This window comes from Neovison vison, chromosome 13 (genome assembly GCF_020171115.1).
Source record: "Neovison vison isolate M4711 chromosome 13, ASM_NN_V1, whole genome shotgun sequence".
Lineage (NCBI taxonomy): Eukaryota > Metazoa > Chordata > Mammalia > Carnivora > Mustelidae > Neogale > Neogale vison.
In genome coordinates this window covers 129,105,339-129,129,687 of record NC_058103.1, presented here as the reverse complement: position 1 = coordinate 129,129,687, position 24,349 = coordinate 129,105,339, and the positions used below count along the sequence as shown (strand labels likewise).

The 24,349-nt window shown below is 39.0% G+C and overlaps 1 protein-coding gene across 3 annotated transcripts in view; it reads right to left on the bottom strand.

Annotated features, from left to right (window-relative positions):
* NIPA2 (NIPA magnesium transporter 2) overlaps positions 1-24,349 on the bottom strand; it is a 35,237-nt gene that overhangs the window by 2,831 nt on the left and 8,057 nt on the right. For all 3 annotated transcript variants that reach the window (XM_044232174.1, XM_044232173.1, XM_044232175.1), the window contains 4 exons: positions 18,205-18,436; positions 16,675-16,731; positions 4,117-4,207; positions 2,846-3,006 (listed from right to left, as the gene is read on the bottom strand). In XM_044232174.1, the coding sequence (XP_044088109.1) occupies positions 2,846-3,006; positions 4,117-4,207; positions 16,675-16,731; positions 18,205-18,343 (448 nt within the window). In that variant the 5' untranslated portion in view covers positions 18,344-18,436. The remainder of the gene's footprint in view (positions 1-2,845; positions 3,007-4,116; positions 4,208-16,674; positions 16,732-18,204; positions 18,437-24,349) is intronic.

The following is a 24,349-nucleotide window of genomic DNA, read 5'->3' as shown; positions in this document are numbered from 1 at the left end:
TCTATGTTCATGTTCTTTCCCACTCAACTCCTAGGGCTCGGGCAGGAGGCTTTGCTGGGGATCTGACAAGTCTGATTTCAGAAGACACCCAAGGTTCACCAAGAGAAGCACAAAAGAAAAACACAAAACCTTTGTTTACTCGGTGTAGACAGAGGAAAACTTGGGAACACATAAATTGCCATGCCACAAAAACAATAAAAACTACTATTAATAAATCTTCAGAAAGATACTGATGAAATACCAGAGCAATAAAAGCAGCTGGAACTTGAAAGGTGAAAATCTGGAGAAAGCACCTCTGCTTTCTCCCTTGTGATGACTGCAGGGATAAAGACAGGCATAAACTCCAGCAGAAAGTGGTGACCTAGAGCTCGTGGAAGTGTCAGTAGACTAGGTAAAAATAAAAACAGCATTTTGGGCTGCCTAAGCAGCTGGGACACAAGGGGCCAAGATTCCAGAAAGGAAGGAACTGAAGTGAAGTGGAGCCCAAATTTCTGTATGCAACTCCCCTTAAGGCATTTGTGGGAAGAGAAGCTATATATGCCTAGGTTTTTAGAAACCAAATAGACAGCCTGGTAAAAATGCCAGAGAGCGGAGTGAAGACACCTGCAGTCTTGGAATGCTGACACAGACACTGCCATTAAAAGTTCATCCAGGTGGATGGTCCAAGTAAACCTCCCAGGGTATCAGCTGAGAGTCTATGATTAAGAAATACAGGCAAAATGGAAAGAAACCAGCCTCAACAAAGAGTGAAACAACACTTCAAGTTAAAGGTGATCTGCAGGGCGCCTGGGTGGATCACTGGGTTACCCTGTATCGGGATCCCTGCTCAGTGAGAAGCCTACTTCCCCTTCTCTCTGCCTGCCTCTCTACTTGTAATCTCTGTAAAATAAAAAAATATTAAAAAAAAAAAAAAGAAAGAAAGAAAAAGTGTCTAACCAAAAAAAAAATTGGGTTTTTTCTGAAGGAATAAAACATCACTTAGAGCCTTTACACTTTTTAATATTCTATGTCCAACATTTAATCAAAACTGCCTAAAAACAAAACTAAATGACTAAAGAAAAAACAGAGCCCACAAACAATCCCAATATTGAAGTTTGCAGAAATACTTTTAAATAACCAGGTCTCTTTGGGGACTTGCTGCATAACACAACACATGTGGGTAACAATAGTGTACTGTACATCTGCAAAATGTTGAAGGTGAATTTCACGTTTGGTTTGGTTTTTTGGACACATACACAACTAAAGAGCAAAAGCAAGCTCTTGGAAATTAAAAATGTAATAGCAGAAATAAAAACTCAAAAGGGCTGTGAAGATAAAACTGAGGAAATCTCCCTGGAGGCAGAGCTAAAAAGAAAAAGCAGTAAAAACAGGAAGATGAAAAAAAAATTATGTATAATATATATATTAAAATTATTATATATTTATATAATTATAAAATATATAAATATATAATGTAAATACACACGTACACACATACACAAACATATATACATATATATGTATACGTATATGTGTACGTGTGTATTTATATATGTGTGTATACGTATATATGTACATATGTGTGTATATGTTCGCGCATGCACGCGTCTATATGAAAAGTCACTGTATATTGCAGGAGGTCCAATCAACAGAAGAGTAAGAAGAATTTCATAAAGAGAAGAGAAAGAATATCAAAGAACAAATTTGATTTCCTAGAATAAGATAGGCATTTCCAAATTTTAAAAAATCCATCAAATACCTAGCACAATGGATAAAAACTAGCCCACATCTAAGTACCTCAGTGGAAAATTTCAGATGATTAGGGCAAAGAGGACATCCTAAAGGTTGCTAAAGACAAAATATGGTAACATATAAAAGATAAAGAATTGACTGTCATTTCTTAGCAACACTGGAAGTGAGAAGACAATGAGGTTACATGGATTAAAGACATTTTTATATATACAAGGACTTAAAAAGTCTCATCTCTTCTGTGCCTTTCTTGTCTCCTGCAATAGTGGCTCCAACCAAAATGAAGGCGCAAACCCAGGATTTAGAGCCAAGAAAAAAGTGAAGGGGATCCCTTCAGGATGCTAATGAAGAAAAGTCCACAATAACAAATGTGCCGGCAGCTCAAGATACCAGCCTGGACTAAGGCCAAGTAAGATTTTGGGAGAAATTTCCAGAAGAGATGAAACTGCAGAATACCTAATGTGTTTGAAATTACTGAGGGTAGAATTAAGACCCTGGAGTAGAGTTTTAAGACAGAATGATAAATTCATAGAAAAGTGATCAAAAAAGATCATTATCCATTAAGAAAAAAAAGTACAAAGAAAGAAAAGTAGTTGTCTATGTCTAAGCTGGGATTAAAAGTTATATAATGACTATAATGTAAATAAATCATTTAAACAAAACCAGGCAGATACACAGATGATGCCTAAAGCCAAGAGTAGCAGCACTTTAAGCATGTTAACTTAGAAACACAGAGTTAAAGAACAAAATAAACAAGGCATCTGGGGCTGGTAGGAGAAGAAAATGACCATTATTTTTCATAATAAGACATGAAGAACAATTTGCCTCTTTATATGCACATAAAATTTTGGTTAAAATAAAAACTAAATTAAAAAGTGAAATAGTGGGACGCCTGGGTGGCTCAGTTGGTTAGACGACTGCTTTAGGCTCAGGTCATGATCCTGGAGTCCCAGGATCGAGTCCCGCATCGGGCTCCCAGTTCCATGGGTAGTCTGCTTCTCCCTCTGACCTTCTCACTCATGCTCTCTCTCACTACCTCTCTCTCAAATAAATAAATAAAATATTTTTTTAAAAAAAGTAAAATAGTGAGACTAATAAAGCTTTTCTTGTTTCTTACCTGGATCTCCCAGCTTGTGAGACATTTCATTTAAAGTCTCAATCTCTTCTTCTTTTGGAGCATGAATAACCATAACTGTAGACCCTAAAATACTTAGCAAACATCCAATTTTCCCATGAAGATTAAGTCTTTCATTTAGAAAGTATGAAGAAAGAATGGCACTAAAATGGGGGAGCGGAGTGAACATTAAAATTATGAACTACTTCAATCATTTTTAAAAATCAACATAACACAGAATTTAAATTATTAAAAAACTAAAACACTACGAACTTGTGAAGGTTCTCTGGCTTTCAGAAAAGGCACATTGAATCATAAAATGGAAGTTTCCAGCAAAACAATGGCACACTAAACCAGTATAGTTCCCATATTTCTACTATAGAAAATCAGTATGAAATTCACAATAAATGGAGGTGTAATATAAATTTATAATCTATAACTCTATGTCCAAACCAGTGCTTAAAATTTGCTCAACTTTAATTTATCCATACTCGTTGATGCAGCCTTTCTATGTGTTCGTGTCATTCTATATAATTTGCCTACTAAATGAAAAAGTTTTAATACTTAAAAGCCAGTTTTAACCAAATCTAAAAAACATATAATGTAAACCTATAAATATGACATAACATACAGAAAATTAAGGGTAAAAGACATGTACCACAATGCATCTTTATATACTAGATTATACAGTATCTTGAAAAATTATGTAACTTAAATATAATACTGACTTATACACAAACACACTACCCTGGGGGAAATAAAGACTTAAAAAAAAACCTATCAAAAACTTTGAGAATAGTAACCAAAATCCAAACTTCAATATGGGCTTTGCTGTTTGGGCTAATCATTAAAATAATAGAAAAAGGACAAGTTTTGGACTGCTCCTTTGAAAGGGGTACCCCCAGAGCAGTCTTCAGAGGTACACAACCTTGTACCAATCATTGGTTTACTGTAGGTATGGAAACTGACTTATCACCAACCACTATTTTACCAAAGTGTCTATGTCTCAAATGTTAAGTGCTGTGACAAGTCAAACTTGAAATTTTAAAAAATTTTAATAAAAGCGAGACAAAGCATGGGAGCATAATTTCTGCTACAAATTGACAGCACGCCTGTGCACAAAAGAGAACCCTTTAAAAGCAATTACTACACAGCTTTAAAAAAAAGTTCTCAAGATTGTTTAAATGTCAATTATGCTGAGCATGTGCAATTAGAATGCTTTATGGACTAATATACTGACTACTGTCCCTACACAAGAAGCATAGCATCCTTACCTTACTAGGACGCTGAGAGCTCCTAATGGAGTCACTAGGGTGGCTGGTGCAAAGGCATATGCAGCAAAGTTAGCCACCTCACCGGCTCCCACTTGGAGATAGACAACAAAAGAAAACGGTCAGAACAAATCACTCAAAATGAAAAGGTCTATATGTTATTTTCATATACAGGTGACCCTTGAACTTACCAGGAGTTTAAACTTTCAGGATCCACTCAAGGGTATTTTGTATGATTTTCTTTCCTCTAGTTTATTGTTTGGAATACAGTATATAATACTTATACAAAGTATGTGTTAACAGAAGCCTTTACTAAGGCTTCTGGTCAATAGTATGCTAACAGTAAAGCTTCTGGGAGTCAAAAGTTATATGCAGCTTTTTAACTGCACAGGTCACTGCCCCAACTACCATGCTGCTGAAGGGTCAAAGGTACATTTATATTTTTTATATGCTATTTCAATTGTATTTAGTAATTTCTTTATTTTTTCCCATCTACTCATAGGGGTTCTCCTGTAAATTATCAACATCAGAATAGAATCCAAACCAATTAGAAAAAATAATAATCTGAGGCACCTGGGTGGCTCAGTGGGTTAAAGCCTCTGCCTTTGGCTCAGGTCATGATCCCAGCGTCCTGGGATCGGGCCCCGCATCGGGCTTTCTGCTCTGTGGGGAGCCTGCTTCCTCCTCTCTCTCTGCCTGCCTCTCTGCCTACTAGTGATCTCTGTCTGTCAAATAAATAAAATCTTAAAAAAAAAAAAAAAAAAGAAAAAATAATAATCTGTAATTTTAATTGAAGAGATCCAATTTATCTTACATATAATTTTTTTTTAATTTAATAAATACTTATACCCTATCACAACAAACAGAAATCAATTAAAAGCAGCTAAAACTGCATGAAAACATCTCTCCTAAGTCTTTTTCATTAGTTTGGTTTTTTTTTTAACCCAACTCATTTAAAGACATCCTTAGGTACCTATAATGGGCCAGATGCTGTTCTAGGATCAGGAAACAGAGCAGTAAACAACAAAAATACTGTTCTCCTGGCGCCTGGGTGGCTCAGTCAGCTAGGCATCTGCCTTTGGCCGAGGTCATGATCCCAGAGTCCTGGGATGGAGTCCTGCCTCCAGGTTCTGCTTGTCCCTCTCCCTCTGCCCCTCCCCCCTGCTTCTGCTCACTCTCTCACTCTATCTCGTGCTCTCTCAAATATTTTTAAAATGAAAATACTGTTCTCCTAAAAACTTACATTTTAGTGAAGGAAAACAGGCAAAATACATGTCAAATACTTAACATGAAGTGTACAAAGGAATTGAGTGTTGGTGAAGGCAGCCCTGGGGTCAGAGATAGCCAGGGCCTCATGGTACACAACCTTTGTGAATCCTGATACAAATTTCATCTGAATTGAAAAGCCACTAGGGAATCTTATGCAGGGGATGTAATCTTACAGAAAGATCACTTAGGCTACTGTATTTTCCAAAACGGTTATATCAAGTTTCACTGAGCAGAATATGATAGCTCCTTTCATCCCACTTGGAAGCAAAAAGTTGCTAATCTGTTAATGGGAAATGGAATTATTTTATTATTCTTTCAATTTGCATTTCCCCTTTTCATGTGTTCACTGGCCAAGTAAAATCTTTTAGTGAAGCAGCTGGTAAACTATTTTTCCTGTTGGGCTCTTAAGCTATTTGTTTTCTCTTACCGATATGAAGTAATTCGTTACATATTTTGGACATGAAACTTACGTGGGTTAAAAACATCAGTCATTTTCTTTTCTTTTTTTTTTTACTTTCAGTAATTTGCCTTTTCGTTCTTTTATACTCTTGACAAAAAGTTCTTAATTTTAACATCAAATTTTAAAATATTTTCCTTTGTGGTAGGTGCTTCATACAAGTTGTATGAGAATAATTTTTTTAAAGATTTTATTTATTTGAGAGAGAGAGAGATCACAAGTAGGCAGAGAGAGAGAGAGAGAGAGAGAGAGGGAAGCAGGCTCCCTTCTGAGCAGAGAGCCTGATGCAAGAATCGATCCTGAGACCCTGAGATCATGACCTGAGCCAAAGGCAGAGGCTTAACCCACTGAGCCACTTAGGTGCCCAAGAAATCATTCTTACTTAATTATTCTTTCAGTATAGTTAATATACAGTGCTATTAGTTTCAGTGTACAATATAGTGATTAGACAATTCAATACATTATTCAGTGCTTAAGTGTACTTCTAATCCCCTATCTTACCCATTTCTTGTAATGAGAGATCTTTCTCGAAATTCTTTTAGTGTTCTACCTTTCACATTTAAGCTTATGAACCACCAGGAGTTGATCTTTACGTATGGAGTGCAGTAGAAATCAAACTGTAATTTTTCCATATGGATTGTTACAGCAATATTTATTGTGAAGCACATTTCCCTATTTCAATACCACCTTTGCAATAAACACAGTGTGTGGGTGTTTTAGGGTTCTCCATTCTTTTCTACTGGTTTATGTATTTTGACATGCTACCATACTGACTTAATTAGTGCAGCTTCATAATAAAGCTCGATGGCCCAGTATAGCAAATACTTTGACCTTTACGAATATCTGCTTAGGGAAACAAAAGCAAAACTGAACTTTTAGGACTTTATCAAGATAAAAAACTTCTGCACAGCAAAGAAAACAATCACAAAATAAAAGGCATGGGACGCCTGTGTGGCTCAGTTGGTTAAGCAGCTGCCTTCAGCTCAGGTCATGATCCCAGCGTCCTGGGATTAAGTCCCACATCGGGCTCCTTGCTCGGCGGAAAGCCTGCTTCTCCCTCTGCCTCTGCCTACCACTCTGTCAGCCTGTGCTCGCGCTCTCTCTCCCCCCCCCTCATTCTCTCTCTAACAAATAAATAAAATCTTTAAAGAAAAAAAGGTGGGGGGACAAGATGGCGGGGAAGTAGGAGGAGGCTTTTCAACCTGTACCCTAAAGTGAGCTGATTACCTACCAAAGAATTCCGATCACCCATGAAATCAGTCTGAGATCAGAATTATACACGTCTGGATCTCTACAGGGGCAGAAGACACCAATGAGCAGGTAAAGCGGAGTGGGAACTTCGGACTGATATCAGAAGATAAACAAAAGGGGGAGGGAGCCACCAGAGGCAACGTATTGGAAAGTAATATCCCTAATACAAGAGTGCCCTGCATCTGGGGACCAGCATTAACTTGGAGACTGGTTGAAAGCACTCAAAAAGAGCAAAGGATCACGTGGGGGGGGGGGGCGGATTTTGTGGGAATGGGAGTGGGTAGGGACAGGGGCTTAAGTCCTCGGACCCAGGACAGCCTCCCCTGGTGCTGAGCCAGAGAGTGCAGCAGAGAAACCAGGTCTTGGTCCCTGAGTCGCCAGCGCACCCAAGAACGCGTGGGGTCCGGCTCCTGTGAGGGGCTGGGAGCCTCACCAGACGACAGAATGCAGAGCCTGAGATGCACACGCCCCTCACCCTCCCCTGAGAAAGGTACTCGAAGTCCCAGCCTGGTGCTCTCAGACCTGCGCCCTGCTCTCAGAGCCTGAGACATGCGCTCGACCCACAGCGCCTCCCCTGAGAGAGGTGCGCGCCAAGCCCTGCGCTCTTAAGACACAGAGAAACCAGGCAATCCGAGCCCGGGTCCAGCAGGAAAATCTCAGTGTGCTATCACTGCTTGGAACCTCTCTGGGGGTCTGGAGCTGCCCAGACAACCGCCGCTGCCGTGGTTTTGGGTACAAGCAGAAGATCCTGCGACCCCAGGGACTGCGACTCGGAACCTGCTCTGCCAGCGGCCAAGGGGGAATTTAGATGGGCTCTGCAGCACCCACAGGAGAGCAGACGGAGGCTTCTCTCTGAGAGGGAAGTCAGGGTGCAGTTTGCTTTCCTCTAAACCTACAAAACCTACAAAAACCATCAAAAGGGGTCAAGGCGAGAGAGAGAAAAAAAAAAGTGAACAAACATAAAAAATTCCAGAGAACAAAAGCCTGAAGAAAACCCGTTTCCTCAGAGCCCACCTCCTTGAGGGGGGCAGGAGGACTTAACTCAGGGAACATCATTGACTAAAAACCCACGTGGCAGGCCCCTCCCCCAGAAAACCAAACAGAAAAGAAAAAAAAGACTAGAAGAAAACCACCACCACTACTTCATAGGACAACTTTTATTTTTAACTTGTTCCCACTATTCTGGCTCTATTTTTTTTTAAATAGACAATTTTTTAACCTATTTACCATCACAGTGAGATGTCCAGTACATCAAATTCCATAATAACCTTCTAACCTGAACTTTTTGATACATACACCTGTGTTTTTCTTTTGCATTTCTATTTTTTCAATTTCAGGTTAGTTTATTCCTTTTTTATTTTTATTTTCTAATATTCATATGGAGTTAAACTTCAAGGTAATCCCCTTTCCCCAATCAATACTACCCCATAGGTAAATGAAATTTTTTTTTTTTTAAGATTTCATTCATTTATTTGACGAAGGGAGAGAGATCACAAGTAGGCAGAGAGGCGGCAAATAGGAAGGGAAGCAGGCTCCCCACTGAGCAGAGAGCCCGATGCGGACTCGATCCCAGGACCCTGAGATCATAACCTGAGCTGAAGGCAGAGGCTTAACCCACTGAGCCACCCAGGCACCCGGTAAACCAATTTTTAATCCCCCTTTATCTTAGGAAAGCTGAGTCCTTTAACAAAGATATCAATATACATCCAGGAAGAATCAAAAAAACCTTACACGCCCACATTCAGAATTTATAACCACTCTCCCAACTTTTTCTTCCACCAGTGTTTCTGTGTTTTTGTGTTTGTCCTGATACTATATAAATCTTACACTTGGGGTTCTTTTTGATGAGGTTCTTCCTTTATTTGCATATATATAAAAATATATACAAATATTTATATATATAAATATATATAAATATTTTTTTCTCTTGTCATAGACTTTCATCAGTCTTTTTGTTTGTATACTTCATCAATCTTACCTTGGGGCCCATTTGGGCTGAACCTTCTCTTTTATCTTCCCTTTCTTTCCTGTCTCGCTCTCTCTCTCTTTTTCTTTTCTTTTTCCTCTCATTGGGGTGGGGAATCCTGATTGCTTAGAAGTGTTCCAGGGTGCACCTTGACTGCACCAGGGTCGATACATCCAGCTACATCTGTTCAGTCATCTCTCACCAAAATGACTAGGAGGAGGAATGCCCAACAGAAGAAAAATACAGAGGATGGGCCTTCTGCAACAGAGCTAATAGCTATCAACATAGACAATACGTCGGAGAGAGAATTCAGTCCAACAATTATCCAGGCAATAGTTAGGTTGGAGAAAGCCATGGATGACCAAACGGAATTGATTAGGGTCAAACTGAAAGCGACCAGACAGGATGTTCACAATGTTAGGGCAGAGCTAAAAGCTACCAGGGATGAGGTTCACAAAGCTCTCAATGAGTTCCAATCCAATCTAAATTCTCTCAAAGCTAGGGTAACTGAGGCAGAAGATAGAATTAGTGATCTGGAGGACAAACAGACAGAGAGAAAGGATCAGGAGGAAGTCTGGAATAAACAGCTTAGAAGCCACGAAAACAGAATCAGGAAAATAAATGATGCCATGAAACGTTCCAACGTCAAAATTATTAGAATCCCTGAAGGGGAGGAGAAAGAAAGAAGTCTAGAAGATATAGTGGAACAAGTTCTTCATGAAAATTATCCCAATCTCCCGAATGGAACCAGCGTATATTAACTAGAGGCCAAACAGTCTCCACCCAAGACTGTAGATTTCAAAAAAAAAAAACATCAAGGCACCTGATACTCAAATTGAGGAATCATAATTGTAGGTATAATCCCTTGAAAGCCACTAGGACAAAGAGGCTCCTAACTTAAAGAGGAAAGCCCATCAGAATAATGTCAGACCTGTCCACAGAGACCTGGCAAGCCAGAAGAGGCTGGAAAGATATATTCAGAGCACTAAATGAGAAGACCATGCAGCCAAGAATACTTTATCCAGCAAGACTGACATTCAAAATGGATGGAGAGATAAAGAGTTTCCAAGAAGGGCAAGGCTTAAAAGACTATGCAACTACCAAGCCGACACTGCAGGGAAATATTAAAGGGGGTTCTATAAAAGAGGAAAAATCCTAAGAATAGCATTGAACAGAAATATAGAGACAATCTACAGAAAGAAAGACTTCAAAGGTAATATGTCAATAAAAACGTATCTATCAACAATCACTCTCAATGTGAATGGCCTAAATGCGCCCATAAAATGACACAGGGTTGCACATTGGATAAAACAACAGGACCCATCCATATGTTGTCTACGAGAGACCCATTCTGAACCTAAAGATACACCCAGACTGAAAGTGAAGGGATGGAGAAGCATCTTTCACGCCAGTGGGCCTCAAAGGAAGGCTGGGGTAGCGATTCTCATATCAGATAAATTAGATTTTAAACTAAAGACTGTAGTGAGAGATACAGAAGGACACTATATCATTCTGAAAGGGACTATCCACCAAGATGATCTAACAATTGTAAATATCTATGCTCCCAATATGGGAGCAGCCAATTACATAAGAAAACTGTAAATCAAGATAAAGAGTCATAATGATATGAATACAGTAATCGTTGGAGATCTTAACATGCCTCTCTCAGAAATAGACAGATCATCAAAGCAGAAAATCAATAAAGAAACAAGAGCATTGAATGACACATTGGACCAGATGGACCTCATAGATATATACAGAACACTCCACCCCCAAAAAACAGAATACTCCTTCTTCTCAAGTGCACACGGAACCTTCTCCAGAATAGACCACATACTGGGTCACAAATCAGGACTCAGCCGATACCAAAAGACTGAGATGATTCCCAGCATATTCTCAGATCACAATGCTTTGAAACTGGAGCTCAATCACAAGGAAAAGTTCAGAAGGAACTCAAACACCTGGAAGCTAAAGACCACCTTGCTTAAGAATGCTTGGATCAACCAGGAGATCAAAGAAGAACTGAAACAATACATAGAAACCAATGAGAATAAAGACACTTCGGTCCAAAACCTATGGGATACAGCAAAGGCGGTCCTGAGGGGGAAATACAGAGCCATCCAAGCCTCCCTCAAAAAAATGGAAAAATTCAGAACACAGCAGCTATCTCTACACCTTAAAGAACTGGAGAATCAACAACAAATAAAAACAACTCCACACATTAGAAGGGAAATAATCAAGATTAGAGCTGCAATCAATGAGGTAGAAACCAGAGATAGAGTAGAAGGTATCAATGAAACTAGAAGTTGGTTTTTTGAAAGAATCAATAAGATCAATAAACCATTGGCCACACTAATCCAAAAGAAAAGAGAGAAAACTCAAATTCATAAAACTATGAATGAAAAGGGAGAGATCACAACGAACACCAAGGAAGTAGACACAATCATAAGAAGTTATTATCAACAGTTATATGCCAGTAAGCTAAGCAACCTAGATGAAATGGATGCATTCCTGGAAAACTATAAACTCCCCAAATTGAACCAGGAAGAAACTGACATCCTGAATAGACCGGTATCTAGTAACAAGATTGAAGCAGTGATCAAAAACCTCCCCAGAAACAAGAGCCCAGGACCTGACGGATTCCCTGGGGATTTCTACCAAACATTCAAAGAAGAAATAACACCTATTCTCCTGAAGCTGTTTCAAAAAATTGAAGCAGAAGGAAAACTTCCAGACTCTATGAGCCAGCAATACCCTGATCCCCAAACCAGACAAAGACCCTACCAAAAAGGAGAATTTCAGACCAGTATCACTGATGAATATGGATGCTAAGATTCTCAACAAGATACTAGCAAACAGGATCCAACAGAACATCAAAAAGATTATCTACCATGACCAGGTGGGATTCATCCCTGGGTTACAAGGATGGTTAACATTCGCAAATCAATGTGATAGAACAAATTAATAAGAGAAGAGAGAAGAACCACATGGTCCTCTCAATTGATGCAGAAAAAGCATTTGACAAAATCCAGCATCCGTTCCTGATTAAAACACTTCAAAGTACAGGGATAGAGGGAACATTCCTGAACTTCATCAAATCTATCTATGAAAGACCCACAGCAAATATCATCCTCAATGGGAAAAAGCTTGCGTCCTTCCCGTTGAGATCAGGAACACAACAAGGATGCCCACTCTCACCACTCTTGTTCAACATAGTATGAGAAGTCCTAGCAACAGCAATCAGACAACAGAGAGAAATAAAAGGTATCCAAATTGGTAATGAAGAAGTCAAACTCTCTCTATTTGCAGATGACATGATTCTTTATATGGAAAACCCAAAAGACTCCACCCCCAAACTACTAGAACTCATACAGCAATTCAGCAACGTGGCAGGATACAAAGTCAATGTACAGAAATCAGTGGCTTTCTTATACACTAACAATGAAAATACAGAAAGGGAAATTAAGAGAATCGATTCCATTTACTATAGCACCAAGAACCATAAGATACCTAGGAATAAAACTAACCAAAGAGGTAAAGGATCTGTACTCAACGAACTACAGAATACTCATAAAAGAAATTGAAGAAGACACAAAAAGATGGAAGACCATTCCATGCTCTTGATTGAAAGAATAAACATTGTTAAAATGTCCATACTGCCCAGAGCAATCTATACTTTTAAAGCTATTCCGATCAAAATTCCACTGGTATTCTTCAAAGAGCTGGAGCAAATAATCCAAAAATTTGTATGGAATCAGAAGAGACCCCGAATCTCTAAGGAAATGCTGAAAAACAAAAATAAAACGGGGGGGCATCACGTTACCTGATTTCAAGCTTTACTACAAAGCTGTGATCACCAAGACAGCACGATACTGGCATAAAAACAGACACACAAACCAGTGGAACAGAGTAAAGAGCCCAGATAGGGACCCTCAACTCTATGGTCAAATAATCTTCGACAAAACAGGAAAAAATATACAGTGGAAAAAAGACAGTCTCTTCAATAAATGGTGCTGGGAAAACTGGACAGCTATATGAAGAAGAATGAAACTCGACCATTCACTTACACCGTACACAAAGATAAACTCAAAATGGATAAAAGACCTCAACATGAGACAGGAATCCATCAGAATCCTAGAGGAGAACATAGGCAGTAACCTCTTTGATATCAGCCACAGCAACTTCTTTCAAGATATGTCTCCAAAGGCAAAGGAAACAAAAGCGAAAATGAACTTTTGGAACTTCATCAAAAGCAAAAGCTTCTGCACAGCAAAGGAAACAGTCAAAAAAACAACGAGGCAACCCACGGAATGGGAGAAGATATTTGCAAATGACAGTATAGACAAAAGGTTGATATCCAGGATCTATCAAGAACTCCTCAAACTCAACACACACAAAACAGATAATCATATCAAAAAAAAAAAAAAATGGCCAAAAGACATGAACAGACACTTCTCCAATGAAGACATACAAATGACTATCAGACACATGAAAAACGTTCATCATCACTAGCCATCAGGGAGATTCAAATTAAAACCACATTGAGATACCACCTTACACCAGTTAGAATGGCCAAAATTAGCAAGACAGGAAACAACATGTGTTGGAGGGGATGTGGAGAAAGGGGAACCCTCTTCCACTGTTGGTGGGAATACAAGTTGGTTCAGCCACTTTGGAGAACTGTGTGGAGATTCCTTAAGAAATTAAAAATAGAGCTTCCCTATGACCCTGCAATTGCACTACTGGGTATTTACTCCAAAGATACAGATGTTGTGAAAAGAAGAGCCATCTGTACCCCAATGTGTATAGCAGCAATGGCCACAGTCACCAAACTGTGGAAAGAACCAAGATGCCCTTCAACGGACGAATGGATAAGGAAGATGTGATCCATATACACTATGGAGTATTATGCCTCCATCAGAAAGGATATATACCCAACTTTTGTAGCAACATGGACGGGGCTGGAAGAGATTATGTTGAGTGAAATAAGTCAGGCAGAGAGAGTCAATTATCATATGATTTCACTTATTTGTGGAGCATAACAAAGAGCATGGAGGACAAGGGGAGTTAGAGAGGAGAAGGGAGTTGAGGGAAATTGGAAGGGGAGGTGAACCATGAGAGACTATGGATTCTGAAAAACAATCTCAGGGTTTTGAAGGGGCGGGGGGTGGGACGTGGGGGGAACCCGGTGGTGGGTATTGGAGAGGGCACGGATTTCATGGAGCACTGGGTGTGGTGCAAAAACAATGAATACTGTTACGCTGAAACAAATTAAAAAAAAAAAAAAAAAAGGTAGCCCACAGAACAGTAAAAGATACTCTGTAAATCACATACTAACAAAGGGTTAGTATCCAAAATCTCTAAGAAACATACCAAACTCAACACCCAAAAAACAAATAATCTAGTTAATAAATGGGCAAGAGACATGAATAGACACTTTTCTAAAGAAGACATCCAGATGGTTAAGAGACACGTGAAAAGATACTCAACATTACTCATCATCAGGGAAATATACCACAAGACAATACCACCTCAAACCTGTATGATCTAAAATTAACAACACAAGAAACAAGAGATGCTACTGAGGATGTGGAAAAAGGGGAACCCTTTTGCCTGTCGGTGGGAAAGTAAACTGGTGTAGTTACTCTGGAGAACAGGTTACAGGTTCTTCAAAAAGTTAAAAAGAGAACCATCCTACAATCCAGCAATTGCACTTCTAAGTATTTATCCAAAGGATACAAAAATACAGATTCAAAGGTGTACATACACCCCCCCCTCTTTTACTGCAGCATTATCAACAATAGCCAATCTGTGGAGAGAGCCTAAATGTCCATCAACTGATGAATGGATAATGAAGATGTGGTATGTATATACAATGGAATAGTATTTTCAACCATCAAAAAGAATGAAATCTTGTCATTTGCAATGACATGGATGGAGCAAGAGTGCATTATGCTAAGTGAAATAAATCAGAGAAAGACAAATACCTTTTCTCACTCATATGTGGGATTTAAGAAAGAAAACAGATGAGCATAAGGGAAGGAGGAAAAGAAAGAAAGGAGAATAGCTTAATGGTAGAGAGCTGAGGGCTGACCAAGGGAGGTGGGTGGGGAATGAGCTAGATGGTGAATGGGTATTAAAGAGGGTATTTGTGATGATCCCTAGGTGTTGTATATAAGTGATGGATCATTGAGTTCTACTCCTGAAACCAATATTGCACTGCATGTTAACTATCAAAATTTAAATTAAAAAAAGAGTTCGCTTTACTTAGACTTCTGTACTACCATACAAATTTTACTTATTTTTTTAAAATGTGTTTTCAATTTTAGGGTCTTCCCCCCCACCCAATTTATTTGAGATAGAGAACATAAGCGGGCAGGAGGGGCAGAAAGAGAGGAAAAAGCAGACTCCAAGCTGAGCAAGACTCTATCCCAGGACCCCAGGATCATGACCTGAACCGAAGGCAGATGCTTGACTGAGCCACCCAGGTGCCCTACTGCACAAATTTTAAATCAACTTACCATCTACCACATGACCACCTACAGTTTTAAATGGAATAGCATTTAACCTGTCACTATGGAAATGATGACTTTCCAATAATGAATCTTTCAACTCATGAAAATAATATATCCCTCTATTTGTCGTCTTTATCTCAGTAATGATTTCATTTTTCCATAGGTATCTTTCCCACCTTTTGTTACATTTATAATTAAATAACTCCTATTTTTAAAAATTATATGAAAACGGTACCATTTTAACATTTTTTAAAAGATATTTATTTATTTGAAAGAGAGAGAGAGAAGGAGAGCAGAGAGAGAGAAGGAGAGGGAGAAGCAGACTCCCCACTAAGCAGAGAGTACAATGTGAGACTCAATCTCAGGACCCTGAAATCATGACCTGAGCCAAAGGCAAATGCTTAACCCATTGAGCCACCCAAGTGCCCCAACATTTCATTTTCTAATTGCTGCTCATAATGCAGCTTAGTTTTATATGTTGACTTTATATCCAACACTTAATTAAATTTTAATTTATCTGTATATTCTTTGGAATTTTTATACAGGATATAAATATACAGGATATACAGGATATTTTAATACAGGATATTTTAAACAGGATATTTTACTAACAAAGTTACCTCTTAAACTGAGAATCTTAAACACATAGGTATATCACACATATTTCAATCGGACAGGTAAAAGAAAGTCTTCTCATTCAAATTAAATAAACTATTAAACTCCTAAATGACTTTTACTGGCTTCAATTTTATGCATTTTGAGTACTATTCATTAAAAAAGCAAGGATTTATTTAAAAATTGTAAAAGTGCTAGGGGCACCTGGGTGGCTCAGTCGGTTAAGCAGCAGACTCTTGACAGACTCAGGTTGTGATCTTGGGGTGCTGGATTCCAGTCCAGCATCAGGCTCTGTGCTCAGCAGGTAGGCTGCTTCAGGATTCTCTGCCCCTCCCCGCCCTCACTTGCTCTGTCTCTTTCTCTAGAATAGATAAATCTTTAAAAATTAAATAAACAAACAACAATGTGCTAGTAAGAGGCAGTATTAGTATGTGCAAATATTTTAATATACAACTATAAAATATCCTTGAAATGTTCTCTATACATACTTGATAGCAATCCAGCCCACCACAACCATTCTTTAAGATATGCATGGCCACCTTGACCTGCAAATGAAAAAGTAAAATTTAGCTTTTTTGGAAGATTACCAGACTCTTGTAATTTATGACAACTATTATCAATTATAGATTTTGAAATACCTCATTTGTTATTATTATTATGAATAAAGGTTCCACCATGACTGTGTAAGCGGATTTCTAAAATAATCTTTTTATGATTATCTTAGAAAAGGGGATCAGGATCACGAAAATGTTAAAAATTTTTAGGTTTGCACTATACTGTTCAGTAAAAGAATTAAAATCAATCCTTATTTTCAGTCTATGCATCATTCTTTTGTTTTGTAAACTCGGCTTCAATAAACAAAGAAAAAGAACCAGTAAGAAGTAACCCAACTTCAAATAAATTAGTCTGAATGTGGATAAGCCATATAGGTGTGGGTTAGTCCCACTTATGAGGAAGTAACCTTGTAGAAGGGGTTTTATATTGACCATACATAAAAAGACTGAGACTTCATCACAGTCTGGAGCTGCCAGGATCCTCATCTTCCTATTTGACTTTCCTCCCCCCAAAATTAATAAAATCAGGAAGCAACTGGTACTTAAGCCATTGTCCAAAAGAAAAGCCAATGTAAATGAACCCTCTGACAAGCGTATCTATCATGGACAATGAGAGTACCTGCCTTAAGACAAGAATGAGGAATATACTTATTCAAGCAGCATATGCTAATACTTTCTTCTCTTCCCACTAACAGAGGCTACTATTTTAAAACTGATTAGCTCTGGCCATAAAGATGGCACAGGAAAGAGGAAGAAGTTCAATGTTTGTTTGTTTGTTTTTTTTAACTGCCAAAGCAGGTCTTCCTGTGAGGTCAGAATCGGGTTTGGAACTAAAGCAGAGGCTGAATGATAGAACATGACCAGAAAGCAACATAATGCTGTCATGAATGCACCAAATGAAGCCAGAGTGGGGTTTTATCACACTGAGTCTCCCCCAAGGTCTCATGACTTGTCAGCAGGACAAGTCTGGGGGAAATAACCTATATCACCCTTCAGAAAAATCACTGAACAGAATACTCTTTAACCGTAGTAAGCCTTCTCTTTCCTTCATGTCAATTTAAGATCATCAGCTAAAATGTCTTAAGGTAAAAGTAAAACTTCAGTATCCTAGATTAAAAAAATACTAGGCTTCAGTAATATTCTGATTCTGTTCATAAACCCTTATCTCCTTCACTACAGCCATAACAAAATTTAAAGATAAGGCTGGATGCTAATTGGGCCTTGGTCCTTATTTCCACTTTGATAATAACTGCAGAAGTTATGCTTATTTTGACATCCTCTCACTTTTAATTTTTCTCATCACAAAACTGATGTCTGATTCTCTATAAACATTTACAAGGCTTGCAAAGTTCAAAGTTTCAAATATACTAAGTAGGAACAAAGATATGGTTGTCTATCAACAAAGAACCTCAGTACACAAGCACACACTGATGTCATTTCACAGTCACATAAGACACAGCCTACCTGCTCTCATGGAGCCTTTCCTGGCAAGTCGAAGAAGACCTTTTTTTTTCAAAATGAAACTCCCGCCAATGAAAATGCTGGAGCTCATAGCCAATCCCAGACCAATGTAAAAATCATATTTTCCACGGCCCTGGATCATTTCGTTTGTTACTAAAGAAGTTCTTGTGAATCACATTGATCACAAAACAGAGAAACCACTGGTGCCAGACGCAGGACTATGCAATCTTCAAATCTAAAAAATGCAAAACAAAACAAAACTTGATTTTTAAACAGAATGATGATAATCTATATGTAACTCAAAAATTTTACTCCACTTCTCCATTCATAAAGGAGTATTTTCATTACTACCATGGAAAATATATTTATCATTTATAACTTACCACCAATGTAAAATTATTTCTCATACTTATGGCAAAAGATAGGATTGTGATGTAAGGCCATACTTAAAAACCAAAATCATAAAATCAGAGAACAGACTGGTGGTTACCAGAGGCAGGGGTAAAAGGGTGACTAAAATGGGTGAGGGGGTAGAGAGGTGACAGAAATGGGTGAAGGTGGTAAAAAGATATAGTTATAAGTTTGGGGATGTTAATGTACAGCATGGTGACTACAGCTAACAATACTGTATTACATATTTGAAAGTGGCTAAGAGAGATCTTAAAAGTTCTCATCACAGGAAAATAAATTTGTATGTGTGATGTTAACTAAACTTACTGTGGTTATCATTTTACAATACACATATAATCACTATATTGCATACCTTAGCTAATACAATGTTATATGTCAACAATAACTCAGTAAAACTGAAAAAAAATAAAAATACAACTACTTTTATATGCCAATACTGTTTAAAATTTAAATTGGTTTTATGAACTCTAGTTTCATATTTAAATGTCTCCCATCTTAGTTGACAGTTCCTAGTAACAAAACTTTGCTGTTAAGAAAAAAATTTCCAGGGACGCCTGGGTGGCTCAGTTGGTTGAGGTCATGATCCTGATGAGGGAGTAGGAGACTGGCTGAGAACGGAGCAGGGGCTGGCGCCTTGCACCCCCTCTCCACCCATTCCCCTTGGTAATATGTGTGGCATTCCACAGGCATCCCTGACTGCCCTAAAAGAAGAGCAAATGGTTATCTTGCAGAGATCACAGTCCTGCAAGGCAGGAGTCTCTCTTGGTTTACAAATGTCCTTGAGATTTACAACAAAGAAGTTACCTTATCAATAGCCCAATTTCCAAAGACACATAACTCAGTTCCTCAAGCCCTAACGTCACCCTCCCCTCCATAAAAAAACCGAAGGAGAAGGAGGTAGAAGGAAAAGTAAATAAAGTTAAATTTCTTTTAAAACCTAAATCTCACTAACAAGGACGCTTGATAGCAGGAATGTAACATTCCACCAGGAGACTCCCAACTGTCTTTATGTTAGTGCCTCATTAGAGGGAAAGTGGCCTTGGCTTGATAGTAACCAGGACTTCAATATCCTGACAGTCTTCTTTTACCCCAATAGCCCTTCTGAACACCCCTTTGTCCTCACCTACCCAACTCCTGTGTATATAACCAGACACTCCTCACAGGCTCGGGGCAGCCGCATCTCTGCCTGCCCACGGGTCCTGTCCCCGTGCTCTAATAAACCACCTTTTTGCACCAGAGACGTCTTAAGAATTCTTTCTTTAGCCGTCGGCTCCGAACCTCACCCCACTGAACCTCACCTAGGTTCGAGAACTTCATCAATCCCAGCGTCCTGGAATCAAGTCCCACATCGGGCTCCTTGCTTGGCAGGGAGCCCGCCTCTCCCTCTGCCTCTGCCTGCCATTCTGTCTGCCTGTGCTCGCTCTCTCTCTCTGATAAATAAATTAAAAAAAAAAAAAACTTGGAAAAAAAAAAAAGAGAAAAAAAGAAAAAAGAAAAAAATTTCCATAGATTGAAAATCAGGCATGAGAATATACAAATCTAGTTTATCAATACATTTACCAATTTCATGTGTCCTTTTTGAATAATGTATACAGAGAAGCTCGGAGTTTTCTCATGAATACACCTTCTTCTTAGAAATCTACGTAAACAAAGTCCTTCTATGAGGCCAGTATTACCCTGATCCCAAAACCAGGCAAAGAGCTCATCAAAATACAGAATTACAGACCAACAGCCCTGATGAACACGGATGTCAAAATCCTCAACAAGATCCTAGTCAATAGGACCCAACAGAAATTAAAAGGATTATCCACCACAACCAAGTCGGATTTATTCCTGGGATGCAAGGGTGGTTCAACATTCGCAAATCAATCAACATGATAGAGCATATTAATAAAAGAAAAGACAAGAACAGTATGATTCTCTCAACTGATGCAGAAAAAGCATTTGACAAAATACAACATCCTTTCCTGATTAAAACTCTTCAGGGTGTAGAGCTAGAGGGAGTATTTCTCAATTTCATAAAAATCATCTACAAAAAGCCCACAGGAAATACCATTCTCAATGTGGAAAAGCTCTTCCCTTAAGGTCAGGAACATGACAGAAATGCCCACTCTCACCACTATTGTTCAACATAGTACTAAAGTCCTAACATCAACAATCAGACAACAAAAAGAAAATGCATCCAAATTGCCAAAGAAGAAGTCAAACTCTCTCTCTTCACAGATGACATGATACTTTGGGTGGAAAACCCAAAAGACTCCAACCCCAAATTACTAGAACTCATACAGCAATTCAGCAATGTGGCAGGATATAAAATCAATGCACAGAAATCAGTTGCTTTACTATACATTAACAATGTAACTGCAGAAAGAGAAATAAAGGAATTAATTCCATTCACAACAGCAACAAAAACCGTAAGATACCTAGGAATAAATCTAACCAAAGAAGTTAATACACTCTAGTAATTACAGAAGATTTATAAAAGAAATTGAGGAAGACACGAAAAGATGGAAAAACATTCCATGCCCACAGATTGGAAGACTGAATATTGTGAAAATGTCTATCCTGCCCAGAACAATCTACAATTTCAATAGTACCCCTATTAAAATACCATTGGCATTTTTCTTTTTTTTTTTTTTTTAAGATTTTATTTATTTATTTATTTATTTGAGAGAGAGAGACAGTGAGAGAGAGCATGAGCGAGGAGAAGGTCAGAGAGCGAAGCAGACTCCCCATGGAGCTGGGAGCCTGATGTGGGACTCGATCCCGGGACTCCAGGATCACGCCCTGAGCCGAAGGCAGTCGTCCAACCAACTGAGCCACCCAGGCGTCCCTACCATTGGCATTTTTCAAGGAGCTGGAACAAACAATTCTAAAATTTGTATGGAACCAGAAAAGACCCCCAAATCACCAAGGGAATGTTGAAAAAGAAAATCAAAGCTGGGGGCCTCATGCTGCCTGACTTCAAGCTATATTACAAACCTGTGATCACCAAGACAGTATGCTATTGGCACAAAAACAGACATATAAATCAAGGGAACAGAATAGAGAGCCCAGAAATGGACCCTTAACTCTATGGTCAAGAATCTTCGACAATATCCAATGGAAAAAAAGTCTCTTCAATAAGTGGTGCTGGGAGGGCGCCTGGGTGGCTCAGTGGGTTAAGCCGCTGCCTTCGGCTCGGGTCATGATCTCAGGGTCCTCGGATGGAGTCCCACGTCGGGCTCTCTGCTCAGCAGGGAGCCTGCTTCCTCCTCTCTCTCTCTCTGCCTGCCTCTCTGCCTACTTGTGATCTCTCTCTGTCAAATAAAAAAATAAAATCTTTAAAAAAAAAAAGTGGTGCTGGGAAAACAGCTACATACAGAAAAATTAAACTGGAGCATCTTCTCACACCATACACAAACATAAATTCTAAATTGATGAAAGACGTCAATGTGAGAAAGGAATCCATCAAAATTCTAGAGGAGAACATAGGCAGTAACCTTTCCTACATCATCAGTTGCAGCAACTTCTTTTAAGACATGCATGTCTCCAGGGGCACCTGGGTGGCTCAGTGGGTTAAAAGCCTCTGCCTTCAGCTCAGGTCATGATCTCAGGGTCCTGGGATCAAGCCCCACATCGGACTCTCTGCTCAGCAGGGAGCCTGCTTCCTCCTCTCTCTCTGCCTGACTCTCTGCCTACTTGTGATCTCTGTCAAATAAATAAATAAACAAAACCTTTAAAAAAAAAAAGACATGCATGTCTCCAAAGGCAAAGGAAACAAAAGTGAAAATGAACTACTGGGACTTCATCAAGATAAAATCTTCTGCACAGCAAAGGAAACAGTCAACAAAACTAAGAGGCAACCCATGGAATGGGAGAAAATATTTGCAAATCACATTACACATAAAGGGCTGATATCTAAGATCTATAAAGAACTTCTCAAACTCAACACTCAAAACACAAATAACCCAGTCAAAAAATGGGCAGAAGACGCAACAGACACTTCTCCAAAAAACACATACAAATGGCTAACAGACACACGTAAGAATGTTCAACATCACCAGCCATGAGGGAAATACAAATCTAAACCATAAATAAGATTCCATCTTGCACCAGTTACAATGGCAAAAATTAAAAAAACAGGGAACAAATGTTGATGAGGACAGGGACAAAGGGGATCCCTCTGACACTCTTGGTGGGAAGGCAAGCTGGTACAGCCACTCTGAAAAACAGTAGGGAGCTTCCTCCTCAAGATAGTTAAAACTAGAGGTACCCTATAACCCAGCAATTACCCTACTAGGTATTTACCCCAAAGATACAGATGCTTTGATAAGAAGGGGCACAAGCACCCCCAATGTTATAGCAGCAATGTTCACAATAGCCAAACTGTGGAAACCAAAATGCCCTTCAACAGATGAACAGATAAAGAAGCTGTGGTACATAAATACAATGGAGTATTATTCAGCCATCAGAAAAGATGAATACCCATCATTTGCATCAAAATGGATGGAACTGGAGGGGATTATACCAAGTAAAATAAGTCAAGCACAGAAAGACAATTATACTATGGTTTCACTCATATTCCTTATGCAGAACATAAGGAATACCAGGAGGACCATAGAGAAAAGGAGGGAAAACTGAAGAGGGGAGAGATCAGAGGGAGACACACCCTGACAGACTATGGATCCTGGGAAACAAAGAGAGGGTTTCTGATGGGGGGAGCATGGGAGGATAGCTAACAGGATGATGGGTAATAAGGAGGGGACATGGGGGGATGCCTGGGTGGCTCAGTCCCTTAAGCTGCTGCCTTCAGCTCAGGTCATGATCCCAGGGTCCTGGGATCAAGTTCTCTATTAGGCACCTTGCTCGGCAGGGAGCCTGCTTCTCTCTCTGCCTCTGCCTGCCTGCCACTCTGCCTGCTTGTGTGCTCTCTCTGTCTCTCTGACAAATAAATAAATAAAATACTTTAAAAAAAAAAAAAAAAAAGAGGTGACCATGGGTCATGATGAGCACCAGGTGTTATACACAACTAATGAATCACTGAACACTAAACAAAAACTAATGATATATTATACAGTGGCTAACTGAACATTATTTAAAAAATAAATAAAAAATTCTCTTGCACTCATTAAAAAAAATCTATGTAGATAAAAGCAAATGGTAATTTATTTCTTATTTAGCCTATTTGGAGGTATGCAGATTTATCATTTGTCATTATCATTTTGTTAGCAGAGGATGATGAATCTAGCAGACAGAAATGTGTCAAGGTTCAAGTGTGATACTGACGGACTTTTCAGAGAACGTGACGATTATGGACCTAGAAGGCTCGAGCCACAAGACCAGATAAGAAGCAGAGGCTTACCAAAGACTGCAATTTTTTTTTTTTTTTTTTCCAAACGGCCAACTCATGAACACTGCTAACAAATGAACTAAAGCAAAGTGCAGAAAGCAGAGGGAAAAACCTTACTCAGCAACAAGGTTTAGGATTGGTTATAACTGACTACCAGCTCAACTTTCTGGTATTTTTAGTACAACTACTGAGTTCCAGAACTAATCTGCAATTCAGTAGGATCCTCACACATTAACCCTTGCTGACCAGACAAGTTTTTCTGTTCTTCAGAGGTTATGAGGTTCTGGCCTTTAGCAAAAGCAACTTCCTATTCACCTAGCCCCTCAATTATGTTATCCATTTACTCAAATAGTATTTACCAAACAAATGCTGTGTATATTAAACGTGCTAAGCTCTATGGATAAA